Source organism: Nyctibius grandis, chromosome 1 (assembly GCF_013368605.1).
Source record: "Nyctibius grandis isolate bNycGra1 chromosome 1, bNycGra1.pri, whole genome shotgun sequence".
Lineage (NCBI taxonomy): Eukaryota > Metazoa > Chordata > Aves > Nyctibiiformes > Nyctibiidae > Nyctibius > Nyctibius grandis.
This window is the reverse complement of record NC_090658.1, coordinates 110414987-110440056: the sequence shown is the minus strand read 5'-3', so window position 1 is coordinate 110440056 and position 25070 is coordinate 110414987. Positions and strand designations below refer to the sequence as shown.

General features: G+C 38.6%; 1 protein-coding gene across 3 annotated transcripts in view; it reads left to right on the top strand.

Annotated features, from left to right (window-relative positions):
* SH3YL1 (SH3 and SYLF domain containing 1) overlaps positions 1–25070 on the top strand; it is a 51448-nt gene that overhangs the window by 2049 nt on the left and 24329 nt on the right. The window contains exons 2-9 of one of the 3 annotated variants that reach the window (XM_068416376.1): positions 11158–11268; positions 12285–12398; positions 12904–12968; positions 16170–16282; positions 18919–19047; positions 21067–21211; positions 21900–21972; positions 22688–22744. In XM_068416376.1, coding sequence (XP_068272477.1) covers positions 11158–11268; positions 12285–12398; positions 12904–12968; positions 16170–16282; positions 18919–19047; positions 21067–21211; positions 21900–21972; positions 22688–22744 — 807 coding nt within the window. Of the gene's footprint in view, positions 1–11157; positions 11269–12284; positions 12399–12903; positions 12969–16169; positions 16283–18918; positions 19048–21066; positions 21230–21899; positions 21973–22687; positions 22745–25070 lie in introns of those variants that run through there. The other 2 variants (XM_068416301.1, XM_068416457.1) reach the window with 2 other exon arrangements.

The following is a 25070-nucleotide window of genomic DNA, read 5'->3' as shown; positions in this document are numbered from 1 at the left end:
ACATGTATGAAATGGTGAAATGAGAGGGTCAGAATGATAGTGACAGTTTTATTGATAGAAGTGTTAAATATTTTCTGCAGGAAATAGCTGGAGTCTGTATTTTGTTAAGGTACCCAAATATTTTTTTCATTTAGGTTATTATTGTAGCATACAGGGCTATTGTGTAGTGCACACTGGGGTTGTAGTCTGTCACGTTTTTGTTCTCTCTATGCTTCTGTCCTTGGTGAGAAGATAAACAAGATGGTTTTTAGGATTTTTTTCTGAAAAGCACAGCTTTGTTTTAGTTAAAGCTTTCTTGTGTAAAGGTTAATGTACTTGTTTACCTGCTGGAATTGCTTTGAAGTGTGTTCTTCGTGATTAGAATAGAGTTAGCAAGCCAAAGTTGAGATTCTCTTTGGGATTTTCCCCTTACCCCCATGTCTAAATTTCACATATCATATCAATCTTGTATTAATATGAGGAGAGACAGGTGGAGCAGAATTCCTTGCTCTGACATAGCTTCGGTTGTGGTACTTGTCTTGCTTGGTGGGCAGCACCCAACGCCTTTGGTACCAACTGTTTACACATCAAACATACTACAGTAAGTGTATACGAAAAACTTGCTAAAAGGATTTCAGTAGACAGTTTCCCAGGGCTTGGGTGGCAGCATGGGTAAGTGTGGTGGCGTGTTTTGAGCAAAAGGCTGCAATTCTCGTAGTACAAATTCTTGGAAGAGTTCACTTGTTAGTCTCGGACAACCCCCACGGTACCTCTGCCTTTGGTGCTTGTTGTAGAGCATACCACTGACTGTATTCTTGAAAATACTGTTTTTTGACTGTCTTTTTACAAACTGAGGGATTTCTTCCCCATGCCTCTTGTGTTCATCCTCTCTCCTAGTCCAAAGGCTACAACTCAGTTGTAGAACTGTGGACTCAGAATTTTAGCGTTCTTGTCATTGCTGGAAATTACAAGGCTTTTTGAAGACTTTTAGCTACAGGTGTTCCACTGCTCTGCTTCCCGTGCACTTGAACAGAAGTCTGATGTGCATTTTGAAACAAATCCTCTGATTCAGCTGTGCCTCAGGCCGTTAGCGACTGTCTTCACATGCCACAGTTCCTTAGAAATAAGGAGGCATCACCTAGTTGAAGCATCTTGCATATACAAAGGGAACACATTTTTCTTTAAAGTGCCATGTTTAGCTATATCAGTATCATTTTACCCTCATGTATTCCAGCTCTCATCAGAAAGTTCATCCTTCTAGGAGATGAGAGGAAATTCAGCATCTCTAATTAGAATTTCCTCCGAGCTGACTTCAATACAAAAACTGCTGGGAACCCAACTCATCAAATGCTTTTGATAATGTGAGTGGCTCTGTTACAGGGCTTTTTTAAAATTCCTTGACTTTTCTCAAGAAAATAGTAACTTAAAAGTGGGATTGAGAACTGATATCCCATTAAGTTACCAAGTGATACACTTTGTGTTTGGATTCATTAAGTCCTTTCCTCTTTGTTGAGAAAAGTAATAAAAAATATGCACATAATGAAACTGTGAGCATGGGGGTTTTTGCATGTTGTGGGGGATTTTTAGCATTAACAAAATGGATATTCCATATGAAAAATATTGAGCTCCCATGGTCTAGAAGTACATACAAAATTGGCAGCAAAATCTGAAAAGGCAGCTTGTCAACATTAGAAGCTGAACAAAACCCTTGTATGCTTTCGGACACTATACATGACAATATTCACACCGACATAGCTAACAGGCGTTAAATACTTTTATCACATTTCATACAACTTAATTTATTCAGATAGCCTGTGCAGAGGCTAAGCTTATTTTTGGATGTGTTATTTTATGTAATTACTGCATTTCAAATAAATTTTGCTTTGCTTTCAGAAAGGTCATCAGCTAACATCTCAGTTTGTATCTCTTTAAGCTTGGGTTTACAAAATCCCTGTGCTTAGAGGACAACAGCCTAAAAACCTGAGCAGGACGGAGAAGTTTTCTCCTTTAAAAAGGTCATAGCAGAATGCACTAAACCAAGGTGCTTATAAAGGCTGCAAAGAGCAACGTGCTTTGGAATACCGGCTAATAGTAGAAGTAGTACAAGTGCAGGTTGGGGTGGGGCAGTTTCCCTCTCCAGGTTCAGAGCTACCACAGTTGCGTGCTTCCAATAATACTGGCTTCCTTCGAGTTATCTTCAGAAGTGTTTTGATAACTCACAGTAATATGTATTTAAAAAAAAAAGAAAACCACCACAGGCTTACAGAGATGAGAACAAAGGAAGAAATCTTCTCTGGATCTCCATTACCTCACTTCAGTTAATGGAAAGGCTTCTGTGTTTGAAGTGATTCTTTTTTGAATAAAGACTTGTGATCCTGTACATTTTGGTTTGACTTCATACTGTGTATTTGCATAACAAAATCCAAATATAGATGACTGAGTTTCTCATCGTTGTTGTCTGACTTCTTAGATGTCTTGGAATAAGCATACAGATGCAGGATAAGATTCCATAAAGGTTTTTCAAAGTACTAATCTTTAAAATGGCATTTGTCATATTTTTTCACCTCAAATCACTGCGATATAAATATATATGTATGTAATTTTGGAAATGTAAGCTTCATAAATTGAAGAATGATTTCTTATTATAGCCCTCTCCCTAATTCAATAAAAAAATCTTAAAAATACTGTAAGTATCTTAGCTTTATGTAGTGATAGAAATGTCTGTGAGATTCTCCTCTTTGAGAAATACAATTGTTGAGCTATTTTCCTTTCACAGAAGGTGTTATATTCTGTTATCACAGAATCACAGAATCAACCAGGTTGGAAGAGACTTCAGGGATCATCGAGTCCAACCGTTGCCCTGACACCACCCTGTCAACTAGACCATGGCACTACGTGCCATGTCCAGTCTTTTCTTAAACACATCCAGCGATGGTGACTCCACCACCTCCCTGGGCAGCCCATTCCAATGTCTAATGACCCTTTCTGAAAAGAAATTCTTCCTAATGTCCAACCTGAACCTCCCCTGGCGAAGCTTGAGGCTGTGTCCTCTTGTCCTGTTGCTAGTTGCCCGGGAGAAGAGGCCGACTCCCACTTCACTACAACCTCCCTTCAGGTAGTTGTAGACTGCAATAAGATCACCTCTGAGCCTTCTCTTCTCCAGGCTGAACAACCCCAGTTCCCTCAGCCGTTCCTTGTAGGTCAGACCCTCCAGACCCTTCACCAGCTTGGTCGCCCTCCTCTGGACTCGCTCCAACACCTCAACATCTTTCTTGAAGTGCGGGGTTATGTGACATTCCTTTTTCATATTTGAGTTCTTGAAGGCTGAATTTAGTTGTAACTTTAGTATGCTCGTGAGGCTTTTCCTGTGCACAGGCTGTCATCAACAGCTAACTTTAGCAGGTTATTGCAGGTGAAACAAGGAAAAACAGGCTGGTTTTAACATAGATAAGAATGGGATTTTTTCATTTTCAGCTTTATTTTTAAGCACCATTTCACGTCCTTCCAATGCAGTGTTAGGAAGAAAATCTGATTGTTCTTGTATTTCCATCTGTGTTAGGTAAACCTTAAAATACTTCCAACTCCTTCTTTTCTGTACGCTGAAGGCTGCAGGTTCTGTGGACCTTTCTGTTCTAACTCCCCCACCACTGCCAGCACCAGCTTCTTAATGCAATACCATCCAGTAAACTTCTTGCTATGCTGGGTGGGGAGGGAAGAAAGAGTAGTTACAATAATTCATAGTATGAAAACGTTTAGGGTTGTGAAGGCACACATTAGTCTTCCAATGTTAGTGCAGCTCAGCTGCCACTTTGCAAGGCCATGTAGTTCCTGCTGTAGTACTTGTACTCTGCCACAACTTTTACTGTCTTTGACATGGCACTAACTACTCACACCAAGCTTGTTGAGGAACAGTACTGCATGAAAGCTGGTAAAATTTCAGGAATCCAAGTAATGAGGAGCATGGTAGAAATGCATGAGATTAGTATAAGGCTTCACTGTACAGAGAGACCCTGTTTTCTCCTTTTCAACTTTGTTTCCATTGCCTTGCACCGATGTATTTTCTGTTGTCTTCCGTCTCCCTCGCTGTTCTCCAGGTGCCTATGGCAGAACTGTACAACACAGACAATTGGCATGAACCTCTCTGTCAATAATTGCTACTTTCTCCTTCCCTGCTATTGCTTTCCTACACTCCTTGCCGTACCATTAGTACTTTCTGGCAGGATGATCAAAGTGCACGTTCTGAGGCTTTCCTCTTTCGTGCTTCTTGGACTCTCGAGGAAACAATATCTGCTTGTTGCTGTTGGCTCCAAAACCAGGAGTAAGGAGCTCAGGCTCTGACGACAGGAGTCTGCTGGGTTTCAACTAAAGGGATGGTTATTGCCTTTATTTTATTCCATCCTTTTCCTCCAGGTTCCTTTTCAACTTCTGCCACTATTTCCTTGGACTCCACAGATCTTTTCTTGACGTTTCATTGACCTGGCTGCTTTGCTGGCTACCATTGGCTTCAAGTGTTGGAAGTAGTAAATGGAGGGAGACTGATGGAGACATGTTTGACATAGTCTGCTGATTGTCATCCACTGCTCTGTATCACTTCACTTGTTCTTGGGTTAGGCAAAATGCTTATGATGCACGTCTTGCACGCTGTACTACGAATTGCAAGTACCAGATGAATCCCAAGGCTGGAGCTGGCTACCACAGTACCACAATGTTACACATTCGTGAAACCAAAATTGCATTCATCCCTTTAATTGTAATGCTGAATTGAAATCTCTTGTTTAGGTTCTTTTCCAATGCTGCCCTGACTTGCTTTTCGGGTTTCTCTTTCCCATTAGATGTTCTTCTTTAACCTTTTTTGACTATGCTAGTTCTCATTTTCATGAATGTTTTTAATTCATAATGTTCATACAAGCTTTTTAGCATTGATGTTGCTGCTATAACCATGGGTATTTGCAAATCAGCTATGCTTTAATGTATTCTTATGCTGTTTCTGAACTTTTTAGTGAAGTGAAGACTGAATTACTGTCTGAGGCTTGTAGAAGGTATTTGCCATTGTTTTTTCTTACTTTTGTAACCAAAAAACCCCAAACCACCTTCCACCAAAATACTTCAAAGCTCATACATATATGGGTAACTTATGTATGAAATCTGCATGTGAGGCTTTGTCTCCGCTTTATCATCGATCTCCTTTGAAACTGTACTTTTGATGTTCAGGTTCTCATAATGCCACCATGCTTTATTTCATCTGTTCATATTCAGCAGAATTTTGATTACATCAGAATTAGTTACAGCTTTTAAGTAAAATGGTTTTATTTATTCTTTATTACACCTTGCTCAGATAATTTCACTGAATGTTCAGCCAACACATTATTACTGTTAGTCAGAATGTAAATTAGAGGCTGACGCACTTGCCTCATCAGCTTACAAATTAAGCAGTTAATCAATTTTGGTGTGATATTCCCCTATGGGGTTTGTGTTGCTGACTCACATATGCTCAATATCTTTTCCTTTCAAACAACAAGCAGCAGTGCAAATGAAGCTTCCTCCCAGCTGAGCATTCGCTGGTCGCGGCATTCCAAATCCATCAGTCAGTATATCCTCCTGATAGATATTATTGTCTTATTGCTCCTGGTTACCTCTTTCCTGAGCATTACTTGAATACAAAACAGGCAATTATACATGCATACTTGAAAGCTAATAGTGAGGACAGTGCTACAGGATTATTCCTTATGTTATTGAAGGGGTAAACTGAACATGGAACTTCTGCTTATTTCTAAATATTTCATGCAGTATTTTTATTAAAAAGCAGGTATTTCTATAACATCTGTTCAATAGACTTGCAATATTAAATCAGTTTTTAAGAAAAGAGTTTTACAGTTCAAATCTTAAGGTAAGCTTGAGAGGGAGAAGGAGAATTTGTTAGGTGAACAGAATTTAAACCATTTTTGATGTAAGAGAAATCCCACTTGTGGTTTTGTCTGTTTATACAGTGATTAAAATAAGTAGAAACAAGATTTTATCCCTAACATTTACTATAATCTTTAGCCATTTTATTTCTGTCGTATTTTGGGACAGACACCACCATTTCATAGTGCAAACCACCATGTACTTCTTATTTATTTGTATTTTAAAAAAAAAAACCCTAGTTTTGAATTGTCTTTGACATATTTATGCAATTTTCCACTTACTAGTTTTTTTTTACCGAATAAAGCATAATGTTGTTTGCTTTTGGACAAAGTTTTACAAAACTGATTGATCTAAAATTTCATAGTAAAAGTGAGGCCTCACCCATGCTGTATAGCTAACCATTAAGCTTTACCTGTTTGGTGTTGATTCTTGTCTGTGTCCTTATTTAATCTTGAATTCTGACAACAAAATCTGGAGTGTGGCATAGCCTAAGAGGGAGAGCCAAACCTCCTGCTTTCCTCAGTGACAAAAATACTAGATTCCTTTTGCTGTGGCTCTAGCAATCTTAGCAAAATGAGAGTCCAGCCAGGCTTTATCAAGCATCATATTATACATAATTAAGGTCAGGGTGTGTGGGCTTGTTGTTTGTTTGTTTTTTTTAAAAAAGTCATCAGTTCCTCAAGACCCCTGTAGGCATCCTGCCAGTTCCTTAGTATCTACCTAACATTATGGAAGTAAATAAAGAAAATGAGCCACTATGGAAAGAAGCATATGGTAGCCACTTTGCGAAAACCAAAACACAGCTACTCAATGAAAGTGTTTAATCAGTTGACTTGTTGATCCTGTACATTGTTACTAAAACCTTTCTGTGCCATGCTTGCTTGCCAATTAAAGTCACTTTAATTTTCGTACCTGCTACTGTCTAAATTAAAATCTGCATGTAAGTCATCTTAGTTGCAACCAACCTTTCTCTACAGGTGTAGGTTTGAGCTCTTCAGCTGACAGTGCGTTCAACTTCTTCCTTTTTCCTTCCCTCTCCCTGCCTCTGTATCTCTACTGTGCTTTAGAAATATCACACATTTCTTTGCCCACTTCTGAAAGCGCACAAATCTGTCTCCATGCAAAGTAACTGGCAGAATGTTGTTGTCAAATCCTCCTGCTGTTTCTTAGTCCAGAAAAATAATCCTGCATTGCTTCAGCCTGTGGCAGGAAGGGAAAAAGCAAGGGACAGTGAAAGTGTGAATTCTTGTAGATACCCAGGGGGTGCAGAAGCAATATTGATGTAGGAAACAAATACAAGGAAGAAGTGACGTTCCTGCTGTTATTTTGAGGATGGGAAGTTAGGTTATTCTCTTGCTTACTGTTGCAGTGTACAGGTAGATGAGTAATCTCTCTCCATCTCCCCTATCCTGTGGTAATAAAGGAACTTCACAACATGTGGCACAAAAAATAACCTTTTTGAGGGATTGGAGTGGAAATATATAATTTTCATTTTGCTCGAGTAATGCTATTTTTCTGTGCAAAATTGGCATTTGGGAATATAATGTTTAGAATCATAGTGCAGATAAATCATAGAATCATAGAATAGTTTCGATTGGAAGGGACCTTTAAAAGCCATTTAGTCCAACCCTCCCTGCAATGAGCAGGAACATCTTCAACTAGATCAAGTTGCTCAGAGCCCCGTCCAACCTAACTTTAAATGTTTTCAGAGTTGGGCATCTGCCATCTCTCTGGGCAACGTGTTTGTAAAAACATCATCTTCATCATAAAAAATTTCTTCCTGATTTCTTCCTAAATAGCAACACCAGGATAAAAATAAGCCAGGTAAGGAAAATCTTGGAGTCAGCCCGGGTATCTTGTGAAACTTTCAAAGTAAGCACTGAAAAGGGTTACTTTGTCATCCTTCCCCCTGCCCCAAGGTGCGATCAAAACCTGATTTTGAAACCAATTATGTATTGAAAGTTGAAGGAACAGTGAGGTAACAGTATTACTTTTGCTGGCTTGTGAAGTTCAGCTTTGAATTGTCTTCAATTAAATAGTAACTCCTGCATGCACATAAACATGCACACACATGTTTTCTGGTAACCATAAAATGCTTCTGAAGCAATTCTGAGGGTCTGATTCTGAAAATGCATACGAAAACTGTAGAGTGATTTTTGTTTTTTCCTTTTTACTCATCTCTTCTTATTTGCAGACTTAGGTCTGAAAACATCTCATGTTTTCTCAATGGACTTAGCTAAGGGATTTATCTCTTAATCTGTTTGAAATAAGAGACTTTTTTTTTTCCTTTTTAGTAATAAGAAGAGATGAATTGGAGATGTTCCTCGAAATTCTGAGGTTGGCCAAAGAGAAGCCAAAGGGGAGGAAGGAATGCATGCAAAGATAAGGAAGAGGACAGTGAGAGGAGCATGGAAGTGTATTTTATTTCTCTGTAATCTAGAATCTTGGATAATGCTTGCTCTTGCTCCGTAATGTTTTTTATCTCCAGTGTGCACGTCTTTTTTTCATTGTCTAGATTACTTTACTAGGAATCCTTCATGGTCAGGCATGTAACTGTCTGTTTTACCACAGTTAAAATGAAGCACATCTTCCACTTTAATCTTACTGAACAGTAAGAAGAATTAAGTATCATGGAAGGTGTATCTTGCAAAGATTGGGTAGGTTGCCCTCCCCAAAATCAAGACCTCTAGACTTACAAAGTATGTTAAGTGACAACCTACATACAAAAGTGTTCACCTGATTATGCAAATAGCCATGCACTGTGTTACAATAATAATTAGGAATTATAAGTTATAATATGCTGAAAGTGTATTATTAATGCCTTTTTGAGAAGAATGATGTTGCAATATGCTTTTTGTGACTGCCTCAATTGATCTCTGTACAAAAACCTTCCTATTTTTCTCTTACAAAATGCTGGTAATGTTTCCCCTCTGACCTTGAAAATGCACTGTCAAGTACAAACAACAGAAATAATGGAGACATTTGCTCCAGCCAAGTTTGTTTACCAAAAGCAATTGTCCGTTCATGTTTTCTTTGGGCTACACTGGCCTCTCTATTTGCTGTGTCCGTGTAGCCAGGTTCTAGCCTGGTGAACCGAGGAAGAAATGCGTATTCAAAACTCGTGCAAGCTAGCTTACAATTTTAGTGCAATAACAGTCAGAGAAAACTGCACGTGCCAATAGCTTTTTCTGAAGGTCCTGAGCTCTTAGAGCTTAGAGCTTTACCTTCCCCTATCCCTTCACTCATGGGGACTTACCCATCACCTTAACTTCATGCAAACAGAAGGAATGATTAGGAGACAGAATTAGTACATCTTCTCTCTGTTACTGCAATGCAGAGTCTGTTGCATTCTATGCATCTGTTTCCTTCTGTTCCCAGAGAGGCTTATATTTCTGCACAACCTTGTGGTGGCTGCTGCATTTTCACCAAAGCCAAGTCTTGCTTTGAGCTTTCACAGGGAAAGCTAGTTCAGAGACTCAGCTGTCAAAACCTCTCTTGTTCTGGGAGTCTTCCTTCTTGCTTGGAGAACATACTAGAGGAATATACTGCAGTTTGAAAAGCAGAGCTGTAATTCCTATTCTAGTCAATGGAGCCTGGACAGAAACTTGGCTGCCTTGCTGCTATGTGTTTGACTTAGTCTGAGCTGAATTGCTCTCCAAGCTTCATTGATTTAATCTCAAAATGTATTTAGTCCTCACCTTCGTGGCTTTGGGTGGGAATGTTGCCCAGAGTGAAGAGGTGAATGAATGTTCAAGGAACGCCAATTTAAAAACTAGGCCATTTTTGGCTGAAAGTTGTTTCTCTATGCACAGTTTTTTCTGTGCTTTTGTGAATTTAAGAACAGTGGAATTTTATGGAAATATTGTCGGTAGTTCTTTCCAGAAACAAGACATGAGGCTAGATGCATCTTTGTTATGACAATACATTCATGTGTTACTGGGACAATTCGTTGCTGATAAACTTGGAAATGGTGGGTATTGATAAGTTCAGACAGGAAAACAAGAATAATTTAAGTGATAGCTTTGAGGGGTTTTAGTAGATGTAAGAATCAAGATCGACTCGTATCTTTTTATCTGCACTAAGGCCTCTTTTTGCAAATCTACAGGAGAAATGTTAGTATTCATATATAAAGTGGTATTTATACTGATGCAAAATATTAATATCATATAATACTTAATTCTGTCAGTAGCTGATTAATGACAGCAGATCTGGTAGATCTAAATGGAATCAACAGTCCTATGTAGAATTTATGAGCTCGTGGATTTGGGGGGTAAATTTCAAGATTTTTTTTTTTGTTTGCTACGGTAGTCTAGAGCTTTAGAAAGCAAACATAGTCTATCCCTAATCCCTGCTTTTTCCCCCAATTAGAATCTACAGAGGTGCTTATGTTGGATCACATTGGAGAGAAAATATAGATAAGCCCTTCAGCAGGAAGTAGACTTCTAAAGGAAATTTCTTGGTCTGAAATAGAATTTTGTTCACTTTCGGAACGTGCTGCAAGTTTAGCTCTGTAAGAGAAATCTACTGAAGAGAGGTTAACCTTTTAGTGTTCATTGGTCAACAGCTGCTGATTTGAAAGACAGCAGAGTTGGTGGTAGTACAGAGAAGAGCAATTGGAGTGATCAGAGTGATGGAGCAACTACCCTGAGGAGAGACTAAGGCAGCTGGGACTCCTGGAGAGGTGGAAAAGGCTGGGAGGCTGTGGCTATTTATAAAAGTATGAAGGTAGTGGGTAAGTTAAATGCAGTAGTTGTTCACCAGAATTCATGAGACTTTAACTAGCAGGCTTTCACTGTAACTAGTAGATTAATTTAAAATTGATCAAGTCTTTCTTTAAGTAGCAGGTAGTGAACTGCTGCTGCAGAAGCTCTGGAGGAAAAGAGTGTAGGCCGGTTTGAAAAGCTATTAGACAAATTCATATGCAACAAGCCCAGAAATGAATAGTGACAGGAACAACTGCAGATGTATCCTTGTTGTTATCACTGTGGATTCTGAGGAATTCCAAGGGAAAGAGACTGGGGAAAAGAACCAGGCTTGTGTGCTCTTCCTAAGTGATGTCTTCTGTTACATCCATCAGAGACAAAATGTGGGTCTGATGCAGAAGATCATTTCTTATATTTGCTGTTTCCAGCTTTGTTTGGTTTACTCTTTTCCCATACTTTACTTGTATGGGAAAGAAACACTTTTCCCATACAAATTACGCTGATACATTTTTATATGAGCTATCCTGAACCGATCATAGATATCATTTATTATTTCTTTCATGTTTTACAGTGAATAACCCTATACCTTCCAACTTGAAGTCAGAAGCTAAAAAGGCAGCTAAAATATTACGAGAATTTACAGAAATAACTTCCAGAAATGGACCCGATAAAATCATACCTCGTGAGTAAAGAAAATGTTTTAATTCATCTAAAACCTCCAGCATTCCCCTGTGTTGCAGTTGTGCTCTCTTTAGCAATTCCCTCTGTGTTCACTGACGATAACTTAAAGAGAAAGGAAGATCTGGGGTGCCGTAACTTTTATGACAATATTTTGGAAGTAAAGGGTTTCAGTTTGCTGTATTCAAGGCAGACATTACTTACTGGGAGAGATCTCTTGCCATGTTTACAACCACAGGGCATCTGCACAGGAAGGCTTCTCTCTGGGGTGGATGGACTGTCTCATGCTCACCCTGTGAATGTCTGTTCTTAAGGGAGAATTTGGAATAGTATCTCTAGTTCTTGAATATCTGTATTTGTTAGAATTAGGTCGATGAAAATAAGCTGAGGAAAAGAAATCAGGATGCATTTCTCCTTTGATACTGATTAAGCACTCTTATTTTCAGCTGTACTCTTTATTTTTGCAATTGTTATTCTGTGTTTCTCCTAGTGTCTTCCTTCACCTGGTGTTGCTGGTTGTGGCTTTGAATTTATAACTATTATGTTCCAGAAGGTCTGTAATGAGACTTGCAGGATGATGACACTTTATTTGCCACAAACACTGTCTAATGATATAAGCTGATTAGGCTGCTGTGTGTGGCTGTGACTTAAATTCAGACTCCTCCAAAAAGTCTGTAGAGACATGGATGTCAACTCTTCACTGCCTCTTTATCTTGCTGAGAGTACTCACGCACAATGTTCATGGCAATAAGCAAACTAATTCTATATGAACTAACCGGGATAGCTGAAGCAGTTGTGGCAGTGTAGAGACTGGCACAGGCTAATGTGACCTGTGAGCTTTGTGGTTGACTATGGATTGGAGGCATCACTATCAGTTCAGCTTTATTGCAGTTTTCTTCAAGCTTTTGCTTCAGTTGTTTGACTCTTATGTGTTCAAAATTGTTAAATGTAGAGTTTTATTTTCCTCTTCTCTTAGAAATTGTCTTACAAGATCTTGAATAAATGATTTTGCTGTTTCAGCTCATGTAATAGCTAAAGCCAAAGGACTTGCAGTTTTATCCGTTATCAAAGCTGGATTTTTGGTGACCGCTCGAGGCGGAAGTGGAATTGTATTAGCTCGTCTTCCTAATGGAAGTAAGTGAATATTTTCCTTTTGTACTTCATGGGAGAATTAAAAGAAAAAAAAAATTTTCTTTCTTCATTATTTCTTTTCATAGCATAAACCATGAGATGTGTGAGGAGTTAAGCCAGTAGGTGACAATGTTTGGTTTGAAAGCTATTTTCAAAATTTTGTACCTACTTTTGACCAGATGTAAATGCTTTCAGTAGCTTTGTAGAAAAGGATGAAATATAAAAGTGTATAGTTTAAAGCTCATAAGAAGAATGAATTATATCCATTTATGGACCCCTGTATGATAAATAATTTGTAACAAAGATTTGTTTAAGTCATGAGGGTTTGTATTTCTTAAATTCCTTTCTGTCGGATAAACCAGTATAGTTATGTGACTGCATTGTAGTGGTTTTGATTGTAGTTTTAAACAGAGAATTTGTTAGGTTTTTTTCAATTCTAATAATAAAATGAGTATTTATTGTAACATGTGGTAAAAATTCTGTAAATTTGTCTTGTTTTGCATGACAGCCTGGTCTGCTCCTTCTGCAATAGGAATTGCTGGCCTTGGTGGTGGATTTGAAATTGGAATTGAGGTATAATTTTGCATTTGAAATACTTGTTAGTAACTTTTTTTGCAATAAATTAAAATGCACTAACAGCGATCTAAATGTTAGTGAGACAGTAGAATCTTTTTTTTTCTGTGTGAAAAAGCTATTATAAAATTCATTTATACAAGACAAACAAAATGTGGGTTTTGATCCTATCAGTCTAATTTTTGGAGACATTTAAATGAAAAGAAGTGACGTAACAGCTATTTCCTCGATTTCTGACTTCCAGCAGACTGAATTTTTCACTTATGGAAAGCTTCCAGTCAGTGTTCACATAGAAACCAATTGAAGTTAATTAAAATTATCCTATACTTAAGACTGTATCAAATGCTTTGTTAAAGTGCACAGGAACTCCATCTGGCAAGAAACAATGAAAGGAATTAAAGGTGGAGTAAAATGGAGTCTAGCTAATGCTACTGTACTTCATTCATTTCCCACTCAAACTTGTGATTACTGACTTCATACTTCAGTTTGGGAGCACCAAAACTGATGGTGCCTCCTCTGAAGGAATGCTATAGAAAACAAGCCGGTTTTCAGCCAGCAGAAATGGTTAAGTAAGGGACTCTCAAAATGTTCAGAGAAATCCTGGTGATCTGAGCCCTGACAGCTCTCTGCTTCCCTTCTCTTCTTCCTCACAGCTCCTTCACCCTTGTTTGTTTCAGTCTTTCCTCCTCTTTCCCACCCTAGCCTCCCATCCTGTCCTTCTCTTTTCTTTCTGTTTAGCTTCTGTTCTGCTGATTCCCAAAGAAAATCAAAGTAGCAGTATGCTGCCAACAAGATCTCTTGCTATAGGTGTTCTGCTCTTCAGAAGAACCCCTGTATAGCTGATCTGGGTGGTCCACGCCAGCCCCCAGTGTGATTCCTACAGCTAACCAGCTATCCCTGTCCTGACAGCCAGTCAGCCAGCACTCATGTAATGAGCAACAGATCAGTATTTTATTGTATCCTCATTGTTCACTACGTGATCTCAGGCATTACTGTGCACTTATTAAAGGATGCTGTGAATACAAAATTATTAATTTTTGTAAGGGTTTTTCTTTGGTTTTCATGACTACAGGATCTGAATGCATTACAAAACATTGAGTTTGAGCCCCATGGTTTGAGTTTTGGTTTGGTTTTTGCTTTTATGACAATGAAACAGACTCTTCGCATGCTTTGATTAATCTATGGAACTTTTCCTTTAATTATCTCCATCTGATATTTGAGATAATGTAACCATTTACCATTGATACGTACTCAAAGAATTTCAATACAGAAGCTATTTCTGAGAGGCTGTTTTTTCTGAGCAATATTAGCTTACAAAATTTTAGTCAGCTTACAAAATACTGTTTCCTTCCTGGCATTATTATAACATAATCTTATTTATTTCTTCCAGAGAAGAGATGCTATTCAGAAATACCTAAGTGGCTTAGGAGCCCAGAGTCCAATTTCAGCATTCTTTTAGTCATATATAAACTCAAACCTTGTAGAAATTGGTTTAATTTTATTCCTGTAGGAGGGATTGTAGTTGGCGTAGTTGTAGTGGTACTTATGGATGCCTTTAAACAACAAGAAGGAAATCACAGTCTTCAGAAGTCATAGTATTTGCATGTTTTTCCAAGCGAAACAAATTGGTAGCGCAAATTAAAGACCTGTTTTAAGATCCATCTAAATACTTTCCTTGAAGGTTTTCTCACTATGGATTCATTTGGCTTTAGCTGTGAATTCATCCTCTTAATGGGTAAGAGGAGGTAGCAGCATCATGAATGACATTCTCTCTCCATCCCTGGATGATTCAGAAACTACTCATGTCAGCTATCTTTTGTTTGGGATGGGGTGGAGGTTACTGGGGGCTAATAACAAAGGCCTCTCTTACACTGTGTGTAATACTTCAGGACCAGCCTTGTTTTGCAAATAATCTGGTATTTCCTCTTGTATTCCCTGCTGTCACTGTTTGGAATTTGGGGTAAGTTGAAAGTTTTTTCTGAACCTGGCTTTCAGTCAAGTCCATCAGATGAAAGATCAGGCACAGTAGTCCTTGGGTACTCAAGATATCTGTTGAAAAGATGATCCATTACAGTAAGCTACAAAAGTATAATCTTTTCTGTTGAACAGGCTGGTACAGTTGCAGTATTTTTTTTATTCATGTAGTGTGTGTACTGAGCTTTCAGTAAGATAGAGTGATCTTTATAGGATCATGCTTGTGTTTGAAGGACTTTTTCCATCTTTAAATGCTTCCTAGTTTGGGAAAAGAGTTGAAGAAGACTTCTATCAAAATCTGTTAAATCAAAGAGAGTTATAGTTTTACAGTACTGATGGTAATAGGCATCAACTTGAATAGTAGTAGAACTTCTTTGGTATGTGCATTATATGTCACAATCCAAGCAAATGAAGACTTTTAAAAATAGTGATTTTCTTTTTTTTTTTCCATTTTGCATTTGAATCTTTCAAAAATACTTTGTTAGCTCTTCAGTTATTTGGTTTAATAGTTTCTTGAATAAACTGACTACATCTGATATATTCAAGTCTTACAAAATTAAATATTAATTCATATATATATACACACACTTATATATATATATATAAAACCCCGAATTTTCTGTCAAGAAAGTAAAAATTTGTCAGTAACAGGAAAACCTGTATCCTTTTTGCTGTTCGTTCTTTGGACAGTTATTTTTGTTTACTAAGTTCTGTCTTGCTGTTATTAATTCAGTTATGGAAGGATCAAAATTATTTTCTTAATCTGATCTGTCTTCGTGTCTGAAAATGCCTTCATAATTATTTGCAAAAGCCATAGAAAATAAAAATTTGATCATTAGGAAATTTTGAATTAAAATAGGGTTTCTGTTACAGCTGTTGTTTATCACATACTGACCATATCAGCATTTAAAAAAAAAAATCAGTCAAATTTGATGAAAAAAGTAGGTGAAAGGATTTTTAGTTTCAAAATACCTTACAGAAAAAGAATCAGCTTTGTTATGAAAACCGTTTCAAAAGAATCCTCTGCAAGAAAGGAAGTAATTCTCTGAGAGAATGGGAGATTCTCACACGAATTAAAACCTTGATGAATCTGGAGCTAGTTTTCTTTTGGGGAAGGGAATATCTTCAGTACTTCCACCTGTTTTCCTGCAAAACGGAAGATACTTCTCCTGTGCTCTTCTAACTTTCTTCTTAAAAAGCATAGTACTTTTATTTGGTATTTTGTAGGTTTCAGACTTAGTGATAATATTGAATCATGAAAGAGCAGTAGAAGCTTTTGCCAAAGGAGGGAATCTTACACTTGGAGGAAATCTTACTGTGGCAATTGGACCTCTGGGGAGGTGAGTAAAACACTTTCCTAGTATGGGGTAGATTTATATATGGGGTAGAATTAAATATGAAAGGTAGTTTTTAAAGCTGTGTATAAACATTGATGTAGATTTTTTGATATGTTACAAAACCACCTGTACAACCTGTATGTTGACTGGATCATATTGTTCTTGTAGTGTTATGCCTTTTCAGTCACTTGTTGCTTTTTTTTTTCTTTTTTTTTACCTTCCTGGTAAAGGCATTTATTGGTAGAAGGAAGGTGTTACAAGATTTATTCTCTTTTTGCAGGAGACTGCTTGGCTAGGCTCAATAAAGAGCACAGGTGCTACTGTGCGTGACTGAACCATTATTTTCATTAACCTCTGGGTCTGTGCTTTCTGTCACCACAGATCTGCCTGACAGTGAATAAAAAACACACCAAATAATTACTTCTAAACCTTAAGTGGTTAAGCCATCTTACTTTGAAGGATGAGATTATATAAACACGGAATAATTTAACTTGGAAGGCACCTTACGAGATCCCTACTCTAACCTCCTGCTCAAAGCAAGGTCTGTTATGACTTCAGATCAGGTTGCTCAGGCTTTTATTCCAGTTGGGTCTTGAAAACCTCCAAAGATGGAGACTGCTCAGGCTCTCTGGGCAACTTGCTCTACTCTTCAGCAGTCCTCATAGTGAAAAGTTTTGCCTTACATCCAATCAGAATATTTCTTGTTTCAAATTATGTCCTTCAAATTTTATCCTTTCACCATACACTGCTGTAAAGACCCTGTCTTCGTATTCTTGATTGCCTCTTCATAGATGCTTGAAGGCTGCTGTTAGGTTCCCCCTAAGTCTTCTCTTCTCCAGGCTTACCAAGCCCAGTTGCCTCAGACTCTGCTCATGGGACATGTGCCTCCTTATGCCTTTTTTTTAATGAATAAGTTTTTACTGATGGTTTTTCATCTTTTCTGACAAGATAAAAGGATAAGATGATACCTATTCCACAGATGAAAGAACTGTGGATCAGGGGAGGGCAGTGAATGTCATCTGCCTTGCAAAGGCGTTCAGTATGCTGTCCTGCAACATCTCTGTGACCAAGCTGGGACATTGTGGCCTAGGTGTCAGGGCGGAGCACTCTAGCAAATAGGTGAAAAACTGGATCATCAGGCTTGAAGAGTAGTGGTAAATGACACGTGTTGTTCTTGGAAGCCATGTTTCTCTGGAATTCTTCAGGAGACTCTTCTGGGATCTCTCCTGCTTGATATTTTTATCAGTGACCTGGACGAGCAGATGCAAAGTATCCTCTTCAAGTTTGTGGATAACACCAAATCACGGAGTGCAGCCAATACACTTCAGGGTAGGGCCCCCATTCAGAGAGATGAACCTAGAGACTGTAGAGGAAAGCTCCAACAGGAAACCTCATGAAATTAAACAAGGACAAATGCTAAGTTCTGCATTCTTGGTTGGATGAACCCTCTGTAGTTATGTAGGCAGGGCCTGCCAGGCTGGGTAGCTGCCCTACTAAGAAGGTGCCAGGGTCCTGGTGGACAGTAAGCTGAGCCAGCAGTGCATCTTGATAGCAAAGGCAGTGAACAGTGTAGGGGGCTGCATCAACAGAGCTGTAACCAGTAGGTAAGGGAAGTGATTGTTCCGCTTTGCTTGGTACTTCATGTACTGTGCCTAGAATATTGTGTCCAGTTTCAGCCCTGCAGTACAAGAAAGGTGTTTGTAAACTTGAGTGCATGGAGTGGACAGCTACCAAGATGGGCAGGGACATGGAGTATGTGAACGATGAGGCTGAGGGAGCTTGGCTTATTTAACCTGGAGGACAGAAGACCCTGAGGTCTTCCAAGAGGCTGCATTCCCAACAGGGGATCACCAAGAAGACAGACCCCAATTCTTTACTGAGATGCATGGCAAGACAGTGAGAGATGGTAGCCATAAATTGAAACAAGGAAGATTCTGATTGTATATCAGGAAAAAAATTTCAACATGAGTATAATTGAGCACTGACACAGGTTGCTCAGAGTGTCTGTCGAATCTGTCCTTGAAAGTCTTCAAAAACTGGCTAGAAAAAGCCCAGAGCACCCTGATCTCAATTTGATGTTGAATCCATTTTGAGCAGGAGGTTGGACTGGCTGACTACCTGAGGTATCTTCAAAACTAAAATATTATGTGATCCTGTGTAGGACAAAAATGTAATCTTCCAATTCTATTGAGGTCTGGTAAGGCCTTACATGACCTATTTTCTGCTGTTTTGGGCACCATAAAATCAAGGAGGATTTGGATATATTGAATAGAGTTCCAAGTCATCGGAAACATAATCAGATCGTTTTAAAACATTATTAAAACATGAGTTAATCATTTTCATACTTGTGAATGCGAAAGGAGGTCTAACATAGAGCATTCGCATGAGGCAACATTGTTTTGTGCTTCAGAGGGAAACCTTATCAAACAGCTTAATTACTTTGTACTGGATCCTGCCTGAAATGAGAACTGAAAGTGGATTTCAAGTCTGACCCACTTGAATATATTCAATAGAGTTTGTAAGAACAGAAGAAAGTGAAACTCTTGCTGACTTTTGGTAGGATTAAAATAAAAATATAATCACTGTTCATGTTGCAAAGCCATATTGAAGAATGTCAACCAAAACTTTTTTCCTTCTAGGAACTTAGAAGGGGATGTTGCCCTGAGAAGCTCTGCTGCTGTCTATACATACTGCAAATCTCGAGGACTGTTTGCAGGTGTATCTCTGGAAGGAACCTGTTTAATTGAAAGGAAAGAAACAAATCGCAAGTAAGTTCTCTTCAAATCTAGAAGATTCAGTGAAGGCATAGTGACAAAATGAGCTAGGACATATTCAATTTGGAAAAAAGAGTTTGTTGTGAGAACATACTGTGCTTAGTTTAGAGTTTCTTAAGGGGCAAGGGTTTCTTCAATTTAGACATCTTGCAATGGGGATTGAGATGATGCTGAATGTTTAGAGATTGTGTATCTGTGGCAGGTTGACCTTGGCTAGCCACCAGATGCCAATGAAGCTGCTCTGTCACTCCCCCTCCTCAACAGGATGGGAGGAGAAAAAATATGATGACAAGCTTGTGAGTTGAGATGAAGGCAGGGAGATCACTTACCAATTACCATCAAGGGCAAAAAAACCCCTCGACTTGGGAAAGTTAATTTAATTTATTGCTAGTTAACAAAAAAGTAGGATAATGAGAAATGAGAACAAATCTTAAAAAAAAAAAATCCACCTTCCCTCTACCCCTCACATCTTCCCAGGCTCAACTTCAATCCCAACTTCTCTACCTCCTCCCCGTAAGCGGTACAGAGGGACGGGGAATGGGGCGTGCGGTCAGTTCATCACACGTTGTCTCTGCTGCTCCTTCCTCTTCACACTCTTCCCCTGCTCCAGCATGGGGTCCCTCCCACGGGAGACAGTCCTCCATGAACGTCTCCAGCGTGAGTCCTTCCCACAGGCTGCAGTTCTTCATGAACTGCTCCAGCGGGGGTCCCTTCCATGGGGTGTAGTCCTTCAGGAACAGACTGCTCCAGCGTGGGTCGCCCACGGAATCACAAGTCCTGCCAGCAAACCTGCTCCAGCATGGGCTCCTATCTCCATGGGGCAACAGATCTTGCCAGGAGCCTGCTCCCGCGTGGGCTTCCCATGGGGTCAACGTCTCCTTTGGGCATCCACCTGCTCTGGCCTGCGGTTATCCATGGGCTGCAGGTGGATATCTGCTCCCCTGTTACCCTCCATGGGCTGCAGGGGCACAGCCTGCCTCACCATGGTCTCCACCATGGGCTGCGGGGGAATCTCTGCTCCAGCACCTGTAGCACCTCCTCCCCCTCCTTCTTCACAGACCTTGGTGTCTGCAGGGCTGTTTCTCTCACATATTCTCTTCCTCTCTCCCAGTTGCTGTTGTGCAGGTTTTTTCCCTCCTTCTTAAATATGTTATCCCAGAGGCACTGCCACTGTCACTGATGGGCTCGGCTTTGACCAGCAGCAGGTCCGTCTTAGAGCCAGCTGGAACTGCCTCTGTCTGATGTGGGGGAAGCTTCTGGCAGCTTTTCACAGAAGCCACCCCTCCAGCCCCACCCCTTACCAAAACCTTGCCATCTAAACCCAGCACAATATTGTAGAAGATGGGTATTGAGATATTTACTGCATAACGAGAAATATTCTTTTAGGCCACTTGAAATAAAAAAAAAATCTGGTTTAGAGCGTCACTGAATTTGATAAAATACCCAGCTTATGGAATGCTGCTTCCTTTGTTCAGCCTATTAAATTTAAAATCCAAGGAACTTCTCAGTGTCTTGCACTTGTATGTTCTGTGTTCATGAAAACTTTAATTCTGCTAATATCAGCAAAGGCTAATACTGATTTTAATGACAGCATGTCAGTAACTTTTAGCTATCTCCATTAATAAAGTGGAAGTCCCAATGCTTCCATTAAGGAATTTTATTACGTCATTAAGGAATCTATTACAGTGTAGTAATAGTGGTGTGTGTTTCTTCAGTTTGCTGTGCGATTGCCTTTCAAATGGTCTAGCTGATGCGATACTGCGTGACCAGGAACAAAATATTACTGGTAAAGAACATTTTGAGATAAGGTAGTAGGTAGGCATTGAGGTTTGCTACAATTGCTTATCATTCCAAATTTACAATGTTGAACTAATTCTGTCATTTCTCTGTAGATGATCAGTATGAGAAATGCAGGGCTAGGGAGGAGTGGGGGAACATTTGCACAAGATGAATTTATCTAGACATTGAAATGTAGTGATGATCAAATACCTGGCGTCTTTTCTTTTGTATCAGGTTTTATGGGCAGGATATTCGTGCTAGTGCCATCTTGCTTGGTGATGTGCCTTTTCCTGCTCAAGCAGAAGATCTTTATGAAACTCTAGCATCCTTCACTGAAGTATATGAAAATGAAGAGCAAAAAAATAATCCAGGAAAAGCTGTAAGGGAACAACGAAGGGTTTGTGCATCTCTTTTTTCACGTTGTCTTTTTCTGTTCCTGAACTGTTCCCAGTCAGTGGTAATGTTGATGTTCACATGGCGTTCTTACCTCCCCTATTGGATGCTTAAAGGCATAAACACATTGTAGATACTGCATGTGAGTAGTACATTCGTTCAAGTATTGCCCTGGTAGGCTCTTCTGGACAAGAATGTTACTGGTTTTGCTTTGCATCCTCCAGAATAACAAAGTATATCCTTGTTTTTATACCAGTGCATAGTCAAATCTGAGGGGATGATTAGAAAAGTTTGTTCAACTATTCAAGTTAATATGCAAATAATGAGCATACCAGGTTTGATGTGGATACTCTTCATTTTTCTACTTTTTCTATCTTCCATTCATACATTTACAGTATAATACTGAGAACTGTGGAAGATGTTTTCTTGTAGATGTTGATGTTACTGATAGACAATAATTTAGTTTCATCTTTGTTAAACCCATGGTGAATTACTTTACAGTCGTGTATGTCACTAGTTCTTTAGCATGCTTCTCGAGTTCATACAATTTCAATGGAGAAGGAGTGATTTTTTTTTTTTTTTTTTTCAGTGTAGCTTTACATACCTCTAGGCTCTGAAGTTACAATCTACTTCCAGGTGTGATGCAACTTTTTATAAAAATTTGTACATTTTAGGTAAACGACCCACCTGCTAGACCATCATCAAGACCAGAGCCACCTAAACCCACTGTTAGACCAACACCACCAGGTTGAAAACATTTTGATAATGACTAATTTATTCTCTATATAAAATTAGAGCATTAAAGCTAATGAATGTAATGCAATTATTATAGTGGTAGCTGTCTCTAACAAAATATTTTTGTAATGTTCTTCCTTGGGCAAACACCGAAAGCATGTCGGGATAGTGCCATGAGTAATAAAGGGTAAATGTTTTGTTTGTTTTATATTAACAAACCTTTTCCCTCTGACAGATTTGCTATAGAAATTGTATTTGTATAGTTACAGAAGCGTGTAATAGTTCAAAGGAAGCATTCATGTTTATTGGATAGTAGAAGCCCCATGGTACAATGAAATTTCTTAGTAAAAAGAGCAGTCCTACTGGAAACTGCTAGTCCTACTTCTAGAATCTTCTGGTTTCTAGAAAACTTAGTTTCTCTTCTAGGTTGTCATTATATTTTAATAGGTCTTACAGTAGAGCAGAGGAGGCAGAGTTTTGGCTCCGTAGCAGTTTGTCTACCAAAGTGCTCTCATTGAAAGAGGCTTTACTCTGCAGCTCGTGTTATTAACTTGATTTATTTCTCTGGACAAAAATATAAGGCAAAGTCCTTATTTCTTTCTTCTGTACTGCTCCTTGGATAACTGCGATCATTTCGTAACTACTGAACATGTATTAAAAAAGAAGCATATGAAATATAATATAAGTTAGTATATCATATAACTTGCTACTTTATTTTCTTTTTCAGCTAAAAAGAATACAAACAAACTGTATCCTGAACTTCCAAATGATTATGCCTCTGTGGGTAAGTACTAAGCTTACACATATTTTATTAATGCAGTGTGGAATCTGAGAAGTCCTAAAAGTACTTTGGAAGACATCTAACAATATCTGGCCATAGGTATTTTTCTTTACTGTCCGTGTGTTAAAATGAAATTCAGGTTTTGTATGCTCTCCTGAAAATATTTAGTAAATGTGGCTCTTATTTCCTGGCTTTACGTTGCAACAACGATGTTCTTTTTCTGAACAGCAAAAGTTCTTTTGCTTTATTCAGTGGTCTTGAAAAATGCACTGAAAGTAGTAAAACTGTTTTACGTTACCAGCTAATTGAAGTGAAAAAGAAAGCTGATATAACAAGCTTGTGTCCAAGTCCTTATGCAAGGTACGATAACTCCTGTTTTAATTAAAAAGTGCTTCCACAGGTCATATCTGATTATGCTGGCATAAACACAGATTTCCATTGTAGTTATACTCCTTGAGGTTTTTGTATTGAGTTGAGATAACTGCATTATACTAAAAAGTTACTACTTGTTCGTTGTTCTATTCTGAATCTGTTAAGTTTAGAGCAGTTTCAGCTCTAATGGAAGAATCTTACTCTGTAGTATTTGCAATGTAACTCTTGAACTGTGGGGCCTATCATCTGGAAACTTGTGATCTGTTAGGAAAAAATTCTATTATGAGAGTGGTTAAGTTCATTTGGCTGGTATAGTGTTCTCTTCCACCAGGAGTCTTATCTTTCACAGGTTAAAGACTGTTAGCTGTTTCAAAGTCGGTGAAATAATTTATTTCTCCCATATATAATATTGGAAAAATTATAATGTCCATTTGATAAATAAATGTTTTAGTCATCTCTGCTAGGATCAAAAGCAAGACCAAGGCATACTATATTACATATATATGTTTATATATATATGTGAATATGCACACATATTTTCAGATATTGCATGCACCACTTAAATGAAACAAAAGATCTCTTTTTTACTTTTGAAAATGGAGCTAAAATCAAGCTTGATAATAGATCACAGTGAAAAGTCTACTTCAGGCAGAGTACTGTGATTTAACACAGTATTTAAACTCTGTTGTCTGAAGGCCAAAATTGTTATTGTATTTTTCATTTCTTGGTTCATGTAATTAGAGAATTTCACTAAAAATTAAGGTAAATTATGGGTGTTGTTGTCTTTACATTCTCCTTCATATCTTCTCTTCATACATGCTGTTGGATGTGTGTATGTGTTGAGGGGAGCAACACAGGAGGATCTTAAGCTGAGCTGCTGATGTGACTTCTGCAGATCACAGACTTCCTTAGAACCAAAATTTGCTATTGTGCTGTACAGCTTTTACCAAGAAAAGAATGATGACTAGTGATCTGTACTCAGCAACTGTCATCCAAAAAAAAAAAAAAGAAAAAATAGTCTTCTGGCCATTAAAACTAAACTTTCCCAGTCTTAAAAAAACCACTGACCAACTGAGAAGAGGTTTCTAAAGCAGTAGGAAAAAATTGCACACACGTTTGCTATATTAAAGGGATTGTTACTCCATGCAGGTGCAAGTGACAAGGTAAACACCTTCCAGAGCCATCTGTTGATGGCTTTCAAGATTCTTTGAAATCAAAATGTAGACTCAGTCTACTACTGAGGATTCCTAATGGTTTCTAGAAATACACAGGCTTGTCTTTGAGGAGTTCAAGAGGCAGTAGGATCTTGTTTAGATGACACTTCCTGCAAGAAATGTTGTCTCATGGTAAGTTTTTGGTTATAAGCTCAACATGGTATATTTTTCTTTCTATTGCAGACTGTATTTCCATAGGTAACAGCTCAAATGCTATCTGAATCCACAAAAGTACTGTATGTTTCTAAAGGCTAAAGAATTCTTCTTATCACAGGGAAAAATCAAGGTTGAAGTCAGTTCCCCTGAGTGTCTCTTGATACCATAGCCTCAATGCATGTTGATAGGAGGCTGGAAGAGAGTTGCAGTCCCTTTCACATCAGTAACAAAGGGTGTATTTATGCTGGGTAATGGAATAGAAGGAGCCTTAAGGCCATACCTCCTGCCAGTAATCTCTTCCGGCCTGTTTGTAGTCCAGATAATTTCAACAGAGCTGTCCAGCAGCTCTAGCTTGCACTAACCTATCTTTATTGCAGGATTAGTTGCTGCAGCGGATGTTCTACTGTGATCTGAAAAAAAGGTTCAACATTTTTTGCGTCTTTCTAGTTTAGAAAAAAAAGTTATTAGATAACGAATAGAAGAGTGGATGAAACTAATCTTTAGGAAGCTACAATTTAGGTAAAATGGCTGGTGCAGGGGTAGGTTTTGATGTTGAGCAACAAGCTTGTCTGGGTTGCCAGTAGCAA